At 51.8% G+C, this 15,906-nt stretch overlaps 1 protein-coding gene across 3 annotated transcripts; it reads left to right on the top strand.

The window, feature by feature from the left end:
- Positions 1 to 712: 712 nt before the first annotated feature.
- Positions 713 to 15,570, top strand: CNIH4 (cornichon family AMPA receptor auxiliary protein 4). 3 transcript variants are annotated; one of them, XM_027046201.2, is made up of 5 exons: positions 713 to 867; positions 4,518 to 4,586; positions 7,731 to 7,843; positions 13,029 to 13,169; positions 15,374 to 15,570. In XM_027046201.2, the coding sequence occupies exons 1-5, from the start codon at positions 799 to 801 to the stop codon at positions 15,399 to 15,401; spliced, it is 420 nt and encodes a 139-aa protein (XP_026902002.1). In that variant the 5' UTR covers positions 713 to 798; the 3' UTR covers positions 15,402 to 15,570. The 3 variants fall into 3 exon arrangements, with proteins under 3 accessions (XP_026902002.1, XP_026902004.1, XP_026902003.1); XM_027046203.2 differs by lacking the exons at positions 713 to 867; positions 4,518 to 4,586 and adding an exon at positions 4,619 to 6,430; XM_027046202.2 differs by lacking the exons at positions 713 to 867; positions 4,518 to 4,586 and adding an exon at positions 6,441 to 7,123.
- Positions 15,571 to 15,906: the final 336 nt, after the last annotated feature.

The following is a 15,906-nucleotide window of genomic DNA, read 5'->3' as shown; positions in this document are numbered from 1 at the left end:
AGGGCCCAGGAACTGGCACATATTAGCTGGCACCAGAAAATACCGGTGGGGGGATACCTGGCTGGGAGTTGCTTGGGCTTGTGACTCTTGATCCCAAGATCGTGAGTTTAAGCCCCAGGTTGCGTGTGCAGCCTACTTAAAAATGAAAATGAAATAAAAATAAAGTATTGGTTGAACAGATGTGTGAGTTTGATGGACTTTGCCTTTGAAATAAATGGCCTCTTCGCTGTGACTCCCGGCCTGCCTGGCTGGTTTTTGTGCCTGGGGTCAGAGCAGGTCTCGGCCTGCAGTGGGGGCGGGTACGTGAATACTTGCTTAAGTGAACAAGACGACACACTGCGTCTTCAAAAATCCTAACGTCTGCAGCGGAGCGAGTGGGCGCTGCAACTGCTGAGGCAGGGAACGGTGAGGCCCGCCGACAACGCGGCATCAGGAGGGCGAGTCTCCAGCGGGGTTGTCGCTGTCGGACTTGCGCTTTGCCAGGAGAACCCCTTCCCGTGGCCAAGTCGGGTGCCCGGGGGACGCAAGCGTTCTGTGAATGCTCGCTGGTTACTTCTGATCACCGTTTCCGGACCGGTCAGGATGAAGGTGGAACCCCGCCCTCGCCTCGCGTCCACGTCGGGGCTCGCGAACTACACTTCCCGGCCTGCGTCGGGACGGCGGCGGCGGACTACAAGTCCCGGCATGCCGCGGCGCCGGGACTACGCGCCCCAGCGGCCCCGGCGAGGGCCTATCAGGGGCGGGCGGGCGCGCAGGGCGCCGGGGCCGGTTTGACGGAAGGAGCGGCGGCGGAGGAGGATGGAGGCGGTGGTGTTCGTCTTCTCTCTCCTCGACTGTTGCGCGCTGATCTTCCTCTCGGTGTACTTCGTATCCTTGGCTGAGGCGGGCGGAGGCCGGCCGGGCCCGGCGCCCGAGGGACGGGGCTGAGGCGGGGCCGGGCAGGTGCGGGGGAATGGGGGGCCCGGGCCCCGAGCGCGGAGCCGGGCGGGAGGCCGGCCCCGCTGCCGCTCGCGCAACCCCCCCCCCCCCCCCCGCCCCGCCGTCCCCCTCGCCGCTGCGGCTGAGCCCTTCCCCTCCCCACCCAGCCTTGCCGGGGGCGCGCGGGCCGGCGGGCGTCCCCTCGGGTCGCTGCGGAGCCCTGCGGGGGCCGTGGCGGCAAGCGGGCGTCGTGCGGACCGGGCTTGCGGGGCCCCTGCGGCGGCCGCCTTGGCGTCGGTGCCCGGCCACGCCCGCACTTTGTGGTCGTGTGCTGTCGTCACGCGGTTTTCGGGGCCCCTGCGTGGATGTGGGACCCGCACCCACCCGCAGGGAGCGTCCAGCCCCGGGCCAGTCAGAGGTCCTTAAACAGCGGGGAAGAATCCGTGCCAGGCTGCCCCTTGTCCTTCCTCGGGGATCACGGGAGCTGCTTCCTTTGTCATGTCTTCCTTTTGCTTTTTGTTTTAATGTTTATTTCTTGAGAGAGCGAGCGGGGGGAGGGGCAGAGAGGGAGAGAGGGGACCCCAAGCGGGCTCCTTGCTGTCAGCGCAGAGCCCTATGGGGCCTCCACCCCACACAGCCCGTGAGATCGTGGCCTGAGCCACCATCGAGAGTCGGAAGCCCCCTCGGGTTGCTTTCTGAGCGAATCAAACTTTGTTTTCTCCAGAGCACCCTGGCTTGGGGATAGGCGTGGCGTGGGTTTTCGGTGTGACCTCGAACTTTGTTAGGCACAGGCAGCCTGATCTGCAGGGAATGGACACAGTTTGCAGTGAGGACCCCAGTGCTCAGCCAGAGGCTCGCTGTGCGCAGTGTTGCACCTGCCTCAGTCTGTTCTGGGTGAAGTGGGAAGTGTTTACTTCCCAGGAAGGGGCGTGTGTGTGTGTAGTGAGAACACACGTTCGGCACCCAGCACAGTGCCCGCCCCGTGGCCACTGGGCTCTGCCCCACCCCAGCCCAGTTCAGCTGCAGTTTTTTCTTTAACAGATGAATTCTAACGAGAACTTCAGGTTGTTTTGTTTTTGCTTTAGAGATTTTTATTTTTTATTAAAAAATTTTTTTTTAATGTTTATTCAGACAGCATAAGTGGGGCGGGGGGGGGGGGGCAGGGAGAGGGAGACACAGAATCCAAAACAGGCTCCAGTCTCAAACTGTCAGCACAGAGCCCGACGCGGGGCTCGAACACACAAACTGGGCCGAAGTCAGGTGCTTAACGGACTGAGCCACCCCAGCACCCCTCAAGATTTTATTTTTAAGTAATCTCTACACCCAACAGGGGGCTCAAATTCATGACCCCGGGCTCGAGAGTCGCAGGCTCCACCGACTGAGCCAGCCAGGCACCCAAGAACCTTCAGTTTTATTAGGCTTGGTGAAATGACTGAAAAAGCAGAATTACTGGCCTAAATTTTGGTGACCTATGTCCCTCTTATGACATAAAGAACTGGGACTTAACAGAGAAATAAAACCTGGGTTTCTGGTTTTGATGTTTGGAAAGCTAGGCTCGATTTAAAATAGCCTTGGCTTCTAGCAAATTGTGTACAAAGGAAAGTGTTAGGTAGACATTGAGGTGCGTGTAGGGTGTGTTTCGCTGGGATTCAGCACGTTACTGGCATTTTGGATAGTTGCCTGAGCTTCCTTCTGGAGGTAGAAATGGTCAGGGTAGAAGTTCTGTAGGGATGGGAGTTTCCTGGACTTCGAACCCCGAAGAAAGCCTGTGCCGAAGGGGAGGGGTGGGTGTTCAGAATCAGACAAGAGCAAAGGTGCAGAGACAGGCATGTTTATGGCATTCCTGGGTGATGGGGTCAAGGCATAGAGCATCTGGAGCACATGGTTGATTTTGGCCGGAGAAGGTCAAGGTTGGAAAGGCTGGATTAGATCAGACTTTGAAAGGTTTGCCTGTGAAGGTGGGGACAACTTGAGCTTTCACTTCTATCCTCGAGGCAGTAGGGAGCCATGGAATGTTCTTGACATTAACGAATGGTGTGTTAGGAAGATGAGTCTGTAGAGTGGGTTGGAAAGAGGAAAGACGGGAAGGTAAGAAACCATTGGGGAATGGGCCTGTGTGGGTTTGAAATAGGGTTCGAACCGTGGGCCGGTGGAAGGCAGGATTCTTGGGCACAGCGGGCCGGTGAAGGCTGCTTGTGGGGTGTGAGCACGAAGGCAGCGATGACCCCCCAGGGTTTGAGCCTGGACAAGTGATGCTTGTGTTGGCGACAGAAACGAAACCCGCGTGGACGTGGAACAATTTGTGGAGACGGTGACGAGTTTGGCTTTCGTTGTGTTGAGGTGATAGGGGAATACAGAAATGTTTAGAATTTGGGTGAGAACACTTACTTTCACTTGTGTTATTGGACGTTTCCAAACATTACAGTAGAGAGCGTAGCGCGATCAACCTGCGTGTCTGTCGCGACAGTGATCTTCAGCGTTTTGCTGTTTTCCTTTCTGCTTTGTCCCAGCTATTGGGGGGCAGGGGGTGGGGGTGGAGAATTTATTTGACAGTAGCTTCCAGGCCTTGTATCGTTCAGTTGAGGCCGTTTCCCTCTGTGTCTGTCCTCACGCTTTTGTGAGTTTATATTCTATGCTAAAACTCGCTTTTTGCTTAATTCTACTAGAACGTGTGCTTACTGTGCAAAGTTTGGGAAAGAGAAAAATACTAGGAAAACAAATCCTCTATGAGGAGCCATAACCACTGCTCACCTGTGACCCCACTGTATCGATAGTGTGTGTCCTGTTTCCTTTTCGCACATCTTGAGTCTTCGAAGACGTTTTGTGGGTCTGTCGTAAATCAACACTGTTTTTCTATTCAGGTTTTTCACATTTAAGTTGTTTTTATAGGTCTTATTTTCCGATTCTTATGGTCATTTTCTTTTTTTTTTTTTTCAACGTTTTTTATTTATTTTTGGGACAGAGAGAGACAGAGCATGAACAGGGGAGGGGCAGAGAGAGAGGGAGATGCAGAATCGGAAACAGGCTCCAGGCTCCGAGCCATCAGCCCAGAGCCCGACGCGGGGCTCGAACTCACGGACCGCGAGATCGTGACCTGGCTGAAGTCGGGCGCTTAACCGACTGCACCACCCAGGCGCCCCGCTTATGGTCATTTTCACTTTTGAGGAACTCAGATTGGATGTTCTGGTATGGGTCACTTGAGAATTGAGCATACTAAGATTCTTTTGTGAAAATAATTTGTTGAAGGAACATAAATGAGAAAATTGAGTTGTCTAATGAGTGAAATAACTAAAATTTTTTCAAGGCAAATCTAATTCTGCACTACAGTTGGGTTTTTTTCCGAAACTTAAAAACACTTAGCTATAACAAAGAAAAAAGTCTTGTAGGGGCACCGGGGTGGCCCAGGTCATGATCTCACAGTTCACGAGTTCGAGCCCCACATCAGGTTCTGTGCTGACAGCTCGGAGCCTGGAGCCTGCTAAGGAGTCTGTGTCTCCCTCTCTGTCTCTGCCCCTCCCCTGCTGGCGCGCTCTCTCAAAAACAATAAAACAAAAAGTTTAAAAAAAAAAAGTCTTGTAATTCCTTATCTTGATCCTCAGATAATTACATTGTCCGATTTAGAATGTGATTACATTAATGCTAGATCATGTTGCTCCAAATTAAACAAGGTAAGACATTTCCTTACTCGCTTTTTGTGTTTGAGGTTATTATAGATAACCAACATATGTATGTTTGGTTTTGAAGTGCATGTTGTTTCCTACTCGTTGGAATGTTTGTAGAGCTACTGTGTTTCTGCAGTATTTTAGATCGTGAAACTGTACTGGGAGACCCCACTTGAAATTTGTTGCTTTGCTCGGCTTCTACCTTGTCCCTGTGTCCGTAGGTACTTTAGGACGAAAAGGCTTGTTATGAGGATAATCGTTTTTGTCTTCTGTGTCGAAACCCGTCCTCCCTGCTCGTGTCTAAAAAGCCCAGTCTGTTTTGTTGCATAAAAGATGACCTTCTTTTCGTGGTTTGCTGAGAAATGGAATAAATTAGTTGATTTGTCTTGAGACCATTTTACCTTTAGTGCATGGTCAGAACTCTGTGTTGGCAAGGATGCTCTGAACCGCAGGGTTTGTCTGGATGTAGGGAAACCAGTTAGTCCTGATTCATTTTACGAGCTGAGCAGACAGAAGACTTTCTGGATAAAAGTTCACGTCACAGCTCAGTAAATCCTGCGAGGTGCTCTCGGCTTCACCCGGAAGTCATTCCCGTGTGTTTTTTTCTCTTCTGCATCTGCTTCTATTTCTCTGGTCCATGAGGGAAAAATGTGACATGCGGACAATTAAAATTTCTGGCAAACTATATTCCTCCTCTTCTTTTTTTCTTTATTTTGAATTTTCCAGAATGTGGTTTCATACAGTGATAGACCTAGTCTTCGAAATAAAAGATTTTGTGTGTATTTATCTGCCAAACTGCAAGACTTTTTAAAAAAATCGAGGCGTAATCAGCATTATATTACTTTCAGCCTTCTCATCTTTAGGAGAATGGTTCTTTATTTTACCAGCTGGGTTGTATTTTTTTTTTTTAAATGATTATTTATTTTGAGGGAAAGAGCCTGTGCATGTGCACATGGGGGAGGGGCAGGGAGAGAGAGAATCCCAGGCAGGTCCATGCTCAGCACAGAGCCCGACACGGGGTTCCAGTCTCACAAGCTGTGAGATCATGACCTGAGCCGAAATCAAGAGTCCGGCGCCCAATGGACTGAGCCACCCGGGCGCCCCTCCCCTCTTTTTCTCTCTTCTCTTTCACCAGCTTTCACGCACTGGATAATTCATCTGCTGGATTCTCTGCCCGTTCTTTTTTAAAAGTTTTGTCCCTTTGGGTTTTTTTCTGCCTTTTGGTCTTAAGATTCATTCTGCTTCATCTTCTGATTTCCTACGGACACGCCATTTACGGCAGGGTTTACATTTCTGAGACCTTGTTCCCTTGCTCAGGTGTGAGTGTCCTGGCTCTCTGAGAATCTCGATTAGAGTAGTTTTGAAATTGCCTTCTGCTTCCTACATTATATCTGCTTCCTCCAAGCTCCTTTCCCTTTGTTTTCCCCTCAGGGGGGCTTCCTCAGTTCCTGGTACACGGCCGTCTATCCGTGCTTAGGGCAAGGCACTCACAGACTCACGGAGGCGCCAGGCCGTGGGCCAGGCTGTGGGCCGACGTGTAGACAGGCCGCCTCACCGCGGGGTCATCGGCGTCCCCCTGGACTCTTGCTGGGGCACCCGAAAGGGCAGCTGTTCGCACGTGTTCTGTCGCGTGCTGTTCAGTTACTCCACGGGAGGACTTTCCGGGCTCCTGCCCAGCGCAGGTATTCAGAGAGCAAGTTAGGGGGAGGACACCTCGCAGAGGAGGGACGACCACGAAAACACAGGGCTTGGCTGAAATGAAGGAAAGCAAGCAGAGGAAAGCGAAGTGTCGCTTCCTAAGACTCTTGCCTCTCGTTTGTGGCTGTAAAACAAAGTGACTGCCGCCCAAGGTAAGAAATCCAGTTTGGAAGCTACGCTGGGGGCTGGGGGCCGAGGGTGCGGCCGGTGGTAGCAGTAAAAGCGTTTCCAGCTCTGCGGGGGCCACGCCTGGTCTCCTTCCGGGCAGCGGCGTCCTGAGGTGCGAGGTGCAGGTGCGGGCATCCTCAGCCACGGTTTACAGATGCGAAAATCGTGGCTCCGAGAGGGAGAGCGACCTTTCCTGAGCCTGCGGAGCCAATCAGTAGGGGAGAGCAGGGATCCAGCTCCAGGTTTGTTTGACTTCTGCAGCTTACCCTTGTAAGCGTTGTGCTCAATTGGTTACACTTCAGAAACTCCATTGTGCGTCTTTAAAAGTTTGTTGATTGCCAGTTAGGTTTAAGGCCTAGCAAATCCCTTCTTTGTTTCCAAAAATAAAGGATCTAAAATGGAAATGCGAGAGACCTGGGCCCAGTGTGTTTGGACTTAGACTATTTTATTCTGCCAACTAAGTAGCTTTGCGACCTCGGGCAAATTACTCAACCTCTCTGAGTTTTGCCTTTCTCCTTTCTGCAAGAGGCAGTTTGTGTCTGCCTGTTACTGTTAACTTCCACGGAAAGGAAAGTCTCTATTCCCAGGGGAGGAGGATTACTGGTGGAAGGAGGGCCTGCTGCCACAGCTGTTGGCACATGAGCAGTAGAGTACTCCGTGGTTGGCAGCACGCGTAGGTAAGGGCCCGGGTGCCGTGGGGCCACTAGGCTGGGATTCCCGGATCTGGGTCCGTTGTCATATTTGGTCAGCTCCTCGCTGTTACTGTGAGCTGTTAAAGTACGTGTGTGTGTGTGTGTGTGTGTGTGTGTGTGTGTGTGTGAGAGAGAGAGAGAGGGGGGGGGCTGGGGGGAGAAAGGATTTCCCTCATGGTTCGGGAGATTGGAGAATGTTTACGATTGATATTCTGATTTGCAAGGCAGTGTATATTTGGATATAAACCACCCTGGTTAGAGTGAGGGGCTTTGGCACAGACCTCGGAATAGCAGGTAAATGATGCTCCGTTTTTTCCCCAGTTGTCATTCATACCCGCTTAGTGAATGAATCTGAACCTTTGCTGAGGATAAAACTTAATTGCAATTTCAGTGCATTATGTTTAAGCTGTGTGTGACGTGTTTGCACGGCGTGAGCATTGGCAGCATATGCACATCTGGGTCATCCGAGTCTAAAAATAAATCTTGGAACACTAGCTTGTAAACGCTGCGTATCCACTGACTTAGCTTCAGATAACACGACGTCCAGGAAGAACACAGCAGGGCGATGTAACGCCGTGTTCTTCCCTTGCAGTGGGTCATTCCCGAACTGATCGGCCACACCGTCGTCACCGTGTTAATGCTCATCTCATTGCACTGGTTCATCTTCCTTCTTAACCTGCCCGTTGCCACTTGGAATATATATCGGTGAGTATAGTTTAGTTTGTTTACTGATGCTTCGTGTCCTGGCATTTAAAGGAAAATTTAAAAAAATGTTTTAATGCTTTTTTTCTGCAATAAAATACGTGCCAGTCACGAAATAACTGACAGCCGAATGCCATGTGAAGTCAGCATAAATTCCTGTTTACTTTGGCAATAGCAGTTTGCATCGTCCAGTCTTAGAGTCAGAACACGAATTTACACGCATAAATTTTAACAATTTGTAATGTTCAGTTGCGATGTCTAAGGACGTGTGTGTTTTCCATAAGAATGGTCAATAGTCTAAGAATATAAGATTCTTGTTACTTATGTTATAGATTTTAATTAGAATATACTGGGAATGCTTCAGAGAGAATTTCACTTTAGTTTTTAATTTATCTTTGTACTCTAATTTTGTTTTAAGTTTATTTATTTTGAGAGAGAGAGAGAGAGAGAGAGAGAGAATACCAAGCAGTCTCCACTCTGTCAGTGCCGAGCCCCACATGGGGCTCGATCTCACCAACTGTGAGATCAGGACCTGAGCTGAAATCAAGAGTCAGACGCGCTCAGCTGAGCTGCTCAGGCGCCCCAAGGATTTCACTTTAAAGCCTGCAGAGTAGATCACATCAGAATTCTAACTTAACGCATTCGGGAGGTGTTTCAGGCCCCGCTCGGTGGACACACCCTGGATGTGCTGTTATTGTCGTGGGGCAGTTATACGGGATGCATTTTCTTGTGAAGGTCTGTGGGGGGATGGGATTGCTTTTATTGTGCCTTGCTGCTCTGCTAGATTTTTAGGTTTTGGTTTTATTTTTATCTAGTTTTTTGAGGTGTCATCATTCATCATATTTTTACATGTGAGTTTTTATTTTTATTTTTTAAAGTTGATTAATTTTTTAAAAGTTTGTTTATTTTTAGTAATCTCCATACCCAATGTGAGGCTCGAACTCAGGACCTCGAGATCATGAGTCACGTGCTTTTCTGATAGAGGCAGCCAGGAGTCCCATAAATGTGATATTAAAGTGCAGTTAGAGGGGCGCTTGGGTGGCTCAGTGGGTTGGGCGTCTGACTTCAGCTCAGGTCATGATCTCGAGGTTTATGGATTCGAGCCCCACACTGGGCTCTGTCCTGACAGCTTGGAGCCTGGAGCCTGCTTTGGATTCTGTGTCTCCTGTCTCTCTCTGCTCCTCTCCTGCTCACATTCTGTCTCTCTCTCTCTCTCTCAAAAATAAACATTAAAAAACAGTAAATAAATAAATATGAAAAATAAAGTGTAGTTAGAATCAGAAGGATGGGGTACCGCCAGCTCAGAAGCGCATGTGATTCTTAAGGTCCTTAGTTCGAGTCCTGTGTTGGGTATAGAGATTACTTAAATAAGACCTAAAGAAAAGAAGAAGGATAAAGAAAAGAATAAGGGAGGGTGGGAGGAGGTGATAGCACACAGAAGGCTATGAGGAGGAGGAAGTGAGCAGATTTGGGGGATGAATTTAAAAAGATCGTGAGACTAGGACCTGAGCCACGGAAGGGATTTTAAATCTCTGGACCCCTTTTCCAGAGGGAAACCAATACTTTTTAAGTTTCTCAGTGTCCTTGCATGGTCATCCCAGAGTCCAGCACCCTGACCTGAGCTCAGCCAGAGCACGGGCCCCTGCCCCAGTTGGCAAGGTGCCGTCCCACGCAGACTTTGAGCATGGCTCAGTATCCCTGTGATCAGGAACAGGAATTTGGGAGGGAGAGTGGGAATCCTGAGACTGTAGCTCAGTGACTTCCCGAGGCCGCACCGTCATTCGTCTGTGACAGCAGAGAGTGCCAGAGGAAGGGAGGCTGGCTCCATGCGGCTTCTTCGTGCGTGGTACCAAGTATGGTGGAAGGTTCTAGCGGGTTTACTGGGGGGGGGGGGGGGGGGACAGAAAAGTTCCATAGATTCTGTTTCCCGTCATCACAAAGATCACGTGGGTTTATTGCCCTGATAATTTATTCCCCCAGTGACAGATTGGCTGGCTGTTCCCAAATTTACCTGCTACTTAAAAAGGTTTAAAAAAAAAAGTCAACAGATGGACCCTTTCCTCTTTGCAGACATCTGCACTTCCTGCTTTTGGGGGTGCAGACCTGTGTGAGACGGGCTCTGCCCGCAGGCCAAGAGGCAAACGCTGAGTGACAAAATAGGCAGCTGGCTTCAGTACGAGGCTGGCTGGGGCACCCGACGGGTGGCGGGGAGGCCTCGCGCTGGGACCTTCCCAGGAGGGGTGTCTGCGCAGAGCCTACACTCGGGAAGGTCTGACAGACAGGAGGGGGAAGGACTTCTCCAGGGTGTGCGGACAAGGGAGCGCTGGGGGGCTGGAGGCAGACGCACCAGGCGTAAGGGCCGGCAGGCTGCAGGCGCGGACGAGGGAGCCGGAACAGCTGCTGATGCGGTCAGGGCACGCCACCCAGACCGCGCGCACCGGCCCACGGAGCCCGTGTGTCAGCACGCGCGCTGGTGGCAGGACGTTCCCTCACTGCGGGTTCTCTGTTCAGGATCTTTCTAGTATGTTCATTCGTGTAAGCAGCCGGCACCAGTCTGTTCTAGAACATGCTCCTCACCCCAGAAGGAAGCCCTATACCCATTAGCAGTCTCTCCTCCCTCCCCTCCCCTCCCCTCCCCTCCCCCTCCCCCTCCCCCTCCCCTCTTCTCCTCTCCTCTCCTCTCCACTTTCCTCCCCCTTGCCTCTCCTTTCCCTTCCCTCTTCTCCCCTCTCCTCCCCTCCCCTCCTCTTCCCTCCCCTCCCCACCCCTCCCCTCCCCTCCCCTCCCCTGGCCCCGAGCAATCAGTTTACCTTCTGTCTCTCATAAGATAACCTATTCTGTGCAGACCTGTCAGACAGGAGAGATCAATATGTGCTCTTTTGTGACTGGTTTTGTCACTCGGCACGTTTTCCAGGCTCATCCGTGTGGCGGGTACCGTGTTCATTCCCTTTAGTTGCCGAATCCTGTTCCACTGTGTGGACAGCCTGCATTTTGTTTATGCAGCAGATGGGCATTTCCGTTGCTTGTACTTTCCGGCTGTTACGAACAATTGCCCTGTGAACATTCACATGCGTGTTTTTGTGCGGACACACGTTTTCTTTTCCTAGGAGTGGATTTGCTGGCTCATGTGGTAACTTTACATTGAACTTTTTGAGGAGCTGCCTGGGGTTCAAAAGCAGCCGCACCATTTTGCGTTCCCATCAGCCGTGTGTGCGGGTTCCTGTTTCTCCACATCCTCGCCAACACCTCTTATTGTGTCTCTTTCTTTTTTTTAATTTAAGTAACGTCTACCCCCGCGGTCGTGACCGCCAGATCGTGGATCGCACGCCCTTCCGACTGAGCCCGCCCGGCGCCCCTGTGACTTTTCGTTTGAGCCATCCCATTGGGCGTGGTGTTTCGCTGTGGTTCTGACCCCATTTCTCTGGTGACTAACGACCTGGGTACCTTCGAATGTGCTTCGTAGCCATTTGTGCATCTTGTTCGCTCTGTATGCTTTTGAGCAGCTAAGCTGATGAAGGAAGTGGTCTTTGGGAAGATTTCCTGGGAACATCGGGTGGTAAGGACCGGCTGGTGGGGAAGAGCCAGGAGGCAGGGGTGGGACCGGAGGGCCGGGGCAGGGCTGTGACGCGGGCGTGCAGAGGACACCCCCGTGTGAGCGGGACTCGGAGGGGAGGGCGGACGGAGAAGGAGTCTGACCGCCTGTCGGTGACAGATGAGGGCCGGGACAGTCAGGACCTGCGGGAGAGGGCTCTGAGACGGAGCGGAGTCGCTCAGCTCTCGGTTACTCAGGGGCGGCAGGATTGGGGGAGTGGAGGGGGTGGTTAAGTTTGTGGAACTCGGGGGCATTTGCATCTCACGGACGTCCACGTGAGAACTGCGCGTGGTAGGAAGGGACCGGCACGTGCGAGGTGAGGGCACGTCCTTGCACATGTAGTCCCGAGGGGTGTTGAAGCGGGTGGACGCTCCCCGAGTAAGCCGGCTCCTCGGCTGTAAAGGGGGTCGTGTGGGGGAGCACCTGGTGCACGCGCAATGATGGGAAGGAAGTGGGAAAGCCTGAGGGCTTCCCCGGCGTGTTAAACCAGGGCCTTCAGACTTTTTTAAAAAGTTGGGAGTCCCTCCCGAGTCTGGGAACGTTGGGTTGAACTGGTCTGGCGTCGGAACGCAGAGCGGGCTCGCGGTGCCCTCCCTTGCTTTGGCTTGTGGCCCTTGCTCCCGTCCCCACGACTGCTGCGCCTCCACCGCTCCGCAGAGGGCATTTCTGACTTGTCGGGATATGATCGCTTAATAATACCGTGCACTCAGCCTGCGTTTTTAACAGTCCCATAAAGTTAGACGTTACGTGCCGTGTCGGAACTATTTACTGTCTGAACTGAAGAGGGGTTTTGTTTTATCGGGGTAGCACTTACTCTAGGTCATTTCCCTTCTGTCTCCTCTAAATTGGGTCTGTGAACCGGCACCATTCACAGACCGTGCGGATGGAGGCGTGTCGTCCTCGGATCAGGAGCCTCCCTCCTTCGTGACATGGGAATAACTGAGACTACTCCTCCCCGTAAAGGTGTTGTGGGACGAATTGTGTTAATTATTTCAGAACTTTCTAGATAAACAAGTTTCTAAGAACTTGATAAAATCGGTTTGGTTCTGGAGTCCCCTTCGCTGTGTCTGCTGGAAAACGGCTGTAGGTATGACCGGTTTAGAAGTTTTCTACAGGTAAAAGGGTCTCGAAGCATAAAATACCCTTCTCTAGAGTGTTACCAGATTTGTTTAGAGGGCCGAAAATTAACAAGCGTTGTATCTTTCGGAGGAAAACCACATGGTGGCCAACGACATCATCATACTCAGTCCGTCCGTGTCTGGTCTGAATTTTAGGTTGCTGTGATTGGTCACTTTTGTTTTTTTATGTTTTTGAGAGAGTGCGAGAGAGAGCGAGCGCGCACGAGCAGGGGAGAGGCAGGGAGAGAGAGGGAGACACGGAATTCAAAGCAGGCTCCGGGCTCTGAGCTGTCAGCACAGGGCCTGACGTGGGGCTTGAACTCATGAACTGTGAGATCATGGCCTGAGCTGCAGCTTAACCAAGTGAGCCACCCAGGCGCCCCTGTGATTGGTCACTTTTCAAGGCTGGTTGTTGTTGGCTACTCACTGTGAGTATTTGTGCTGATGATTGGATTTCCTTTTATCGCGTGTGCATCAGGTTCATTATGGTGCCGAGTGGTAACATGGGAGTGTTCGACCCGACAGAGATCCACAATCGGGGTCAGCTGAAGTCGCACATGAAGGAAGCCATGATCAAGCTTGGTTTCCACTTGCTCTGTTTCTTCATGTATCTTTACAGGTGAGTCCACGGCCCCCTGGCGTTGCCCTGCACGGACGCCTGCTCGCGGTGGGGGGCTGTGGGTTCTGCGGCAACGCTGCGGAGCCTTGGGGGACCCTGTGGAATTCTCCCGGCCTAGACTTGTGTGTCATCGGATCAGCGATCTGTGTGACCTGCCGTAGGTACTTGGGATGCTAGTTGCTCCGTGGCTGCGGAGGCTGTCCCCGGCTCCCAGGGACCGGCCGCCTCGGGTCTCCGGGGGATGTGGTGAGGACGTAGGTGTGCGCTGCCTCGCCACGTGCCAGGCAGCCCGTCCCCGTAAAACCGCGTCCGCCTTCCAGTCGTAGCGGATGGGGAGTGACGGGTACCAGCAAGGACTGGCCCCCAGACGCGGGAAGCCTCGTGTGGTCCTGTCTGAACCTTAAATTGTGTTCTAGGGAGAAACATGCCACCTTTCCCCTTATCTGTTGCCAGGCCAAGGAGTCGAGCAAAAAAGAGAAAAGAATTGTGTGTATGATTCGATTAACCCTTTAGGAGACTAGAAGTCAGCCTTAACCTTTTTTATGCAGGCTTAACGAGATCATTCCTATTTTTCTTCCCAGGTAAATTTTAATTTTTCACACAGGCATGAGGACTGTTAGAAAGAACTTGTGTTGGCCTAAATTTTTGTCACTCAGAGGGTTCCGATATTTAGAAACTGCATAGAGATGGCAGGTTTTTTCTTTAAGTTTATTTTGAGAGACTGAGTGCGAGCAGGGGAAGGGTAGAGAGCATCCCCAGCAGGGTCCGTGCTGCCGGCACAGAGCCCGACGTGGGGCTCGAACCCGTGAACCAGGAGATCATGACATGAGCCAAAATTAAGACTCAGATGCCGAATAGACTGAGCCACCCAGGCGCCCCTTTAATAATTTATTTTTAACGTTTACTTATTTTTGAGAGAGCCAGCATGTGAGCAAGGGAGGGGCAGAGAGAGGGGGGCAGAGGCTGACAGCACAGAGCCCGACGTGGGGCTCGAACTCATCAACCATGAAATCGTGACCTGAGCCGAAGTCAGACGCTCAACCGACTGAGTCCCCCAGGTGCCCCTTGTCAGGTTTCTAACGCGGGGATTTCACGCGGCTTCTGTCTGGAATCGCCTGCCGCGTGGGGGACACTCACATCCGTCCGTGTTTCTTACACAGAATGAAAGGGAGAAATGCCTGTATTCTTCAGATAGTGATGGGGTCGATGCTCTTGGTGTTCTGCTTGGGTGCTGGGCTCGTGCGGTCTGGGGGCGACCACTTACCGTGTGACCCATGGCTGCTGCTTAACCTCTCTATGCCTCAGTTCCTTTGTCTGAAAATGGGACGGTATCTAATGCCTGCCTCGTTGGATTATGATCCGGACTAAATGAGATAATGCATGTAAAGCATGTAGGTTTGTGCTGACTGGCGGTAAACTCTCAGAATCTTTCACGGGGATTAGCCGCTCCCGTGAATCTGTGCTGCACGTGGGCTGCACTTGGTTTGGTTAAATTTGGGCAACGAATCACTGCATTAGTAACGTGTAAGGGGATTTCTGTGAAGTCTGGTCATCTAAGCAGGGAAAGAAAATGATGGTAGTTTCGTTGCTGCTGTTAACTGTGGTGGTTTTAGCAGAGTGTTTACTGAGCGACCGCTGAGTGTCAGACGCCGTCAGGCTGCGCGGGCGGCGCCCAGGAACAGCCCGGAATCCCGCGTGGAAGCGAGGGTCCTGCCCGGTGCACTGGAGGGCTGCAGTTTGCATGTGCAGAGAATTAAAGTCTTGTTTGGTTTTCTGTGTTTGCTCCAAACTGTAGCCCAACGTTGGTTTCAGGTTGTACTCCCACCCCCACCCCAGTTATTTATTTTTTTCTAAGTGAAAAAAATTAAGGCTTTGAGAGGCCCTAATTACACATTTTTTTAAAGTTTATTTAGAGAGAGAGCAAGCACGGGCAGGGGAGGGGAAGAGAGGGAGAGAGAGAATCCTAAGCAGGCTCGCACTGTCGGCGCAGAGCCCCACTCGGGGCTCGATCTCACGACCTGAGCTGAAATCAAGAGTCAGAAGCTCAGCTGACTGAGCTCCCCAGGCGCCCCTGGACATTCTTTCTTTTACGTGTAAACGATGGTCTGTTCCTTGCTGAGCCTCAGACGGCAGCGTGGCCGGGCCGGGCTGTGCGGGAACGCCGCTGAGGAGACGTCGGTAACACCGATCTCTTCTCCCCGCAGTATGATCTTGGCTCTGATAAACGACTGAGGCTGCGGGCGCCGCGTCCGGAGCCGGCCCACACCACCGTGCGTCGTCGGGGAGCCAGAGACCACAGGGATCATCCTGAGAACCGTGACCATAGCAGTATATTTTTTCCTCTTTGAACAAAATAAAATATTTTTGCTGTATTTTTACCATATAAAGTATTTAAAAAACACGAATTGAGTTCTTGTAGATTTCTGGTTCTCCACGTCAGCCTGAACCCCAACGTGTGGTTTTCATCGTCTGTATGTCGAGGACTGGCATTTGTACGTAGTGACGGCACGGCCGCCCCAGCCTTGCCCGCTGCAGAAACACAGGGAAACCTGTGGACAGCAGAAAAGGCAGAGTGCAGAGCGCCGCTGGCCACCCAGGCAGAGGAGGAAAGTGTTGCCCTTTGGCCTCTGTCGAGGCAGCTTCGCTACGTTCAGTGTGGTTTAAAGGTTTATGGGACTGTTGGCTGAGTTTTCTCACAAGAACGCTAACAGAAAGTGACATTTCAAAAAATACGTAT

This window comes from Acinonyx jubatus, chromosome E4 (genome assembly GCF_027475565.1).
Source record: "Acinonyx jubatus isolate Ajub_Pintada_27869175 chromosome E4, VMU_Ajub_asm_v1.0, whole genome shotgun sequence".
Classification (NCBI taxonomy): domain Eukaryota; kingdom Metazoa; phylum Chordata; class Mammalia; order Carnivora; family Felidae; genus Acinonyx; species Acinonyx jubatus.
Note: the sequence above shows the minus strand (reverse complement) of the source record. Positions and strands in the feature narration are given on the sequence as shown.

What these genes read in the sequence shown, in the direction of transcription:
- CNIH4 (XM_027046201.2), top strand. Translation starts at nt 799, where the DNA reads ATGGAGGCGGTGGTGTTCGTCTTCTCTCTCCTCGACTGTTGCGCGCTG. An exon ending in GCCACTTGGAATATATATCG is followed by an intron (nt 7,844 to 13,028) that starts GTGAGTATAGTT and finishes CGTGTGCATCAG; the next exon opens with GTTCATTATGGTGCCGAGTG. An exon ending in TTCTTCATGTATCTTTACAG is followed by an intron (nt 13,170 to 15,373) that starts GTGAGTCCACGG and finishes TTCTCCCCGCAG; the next exon opens with TATGATCTTGGCTCTGATAA.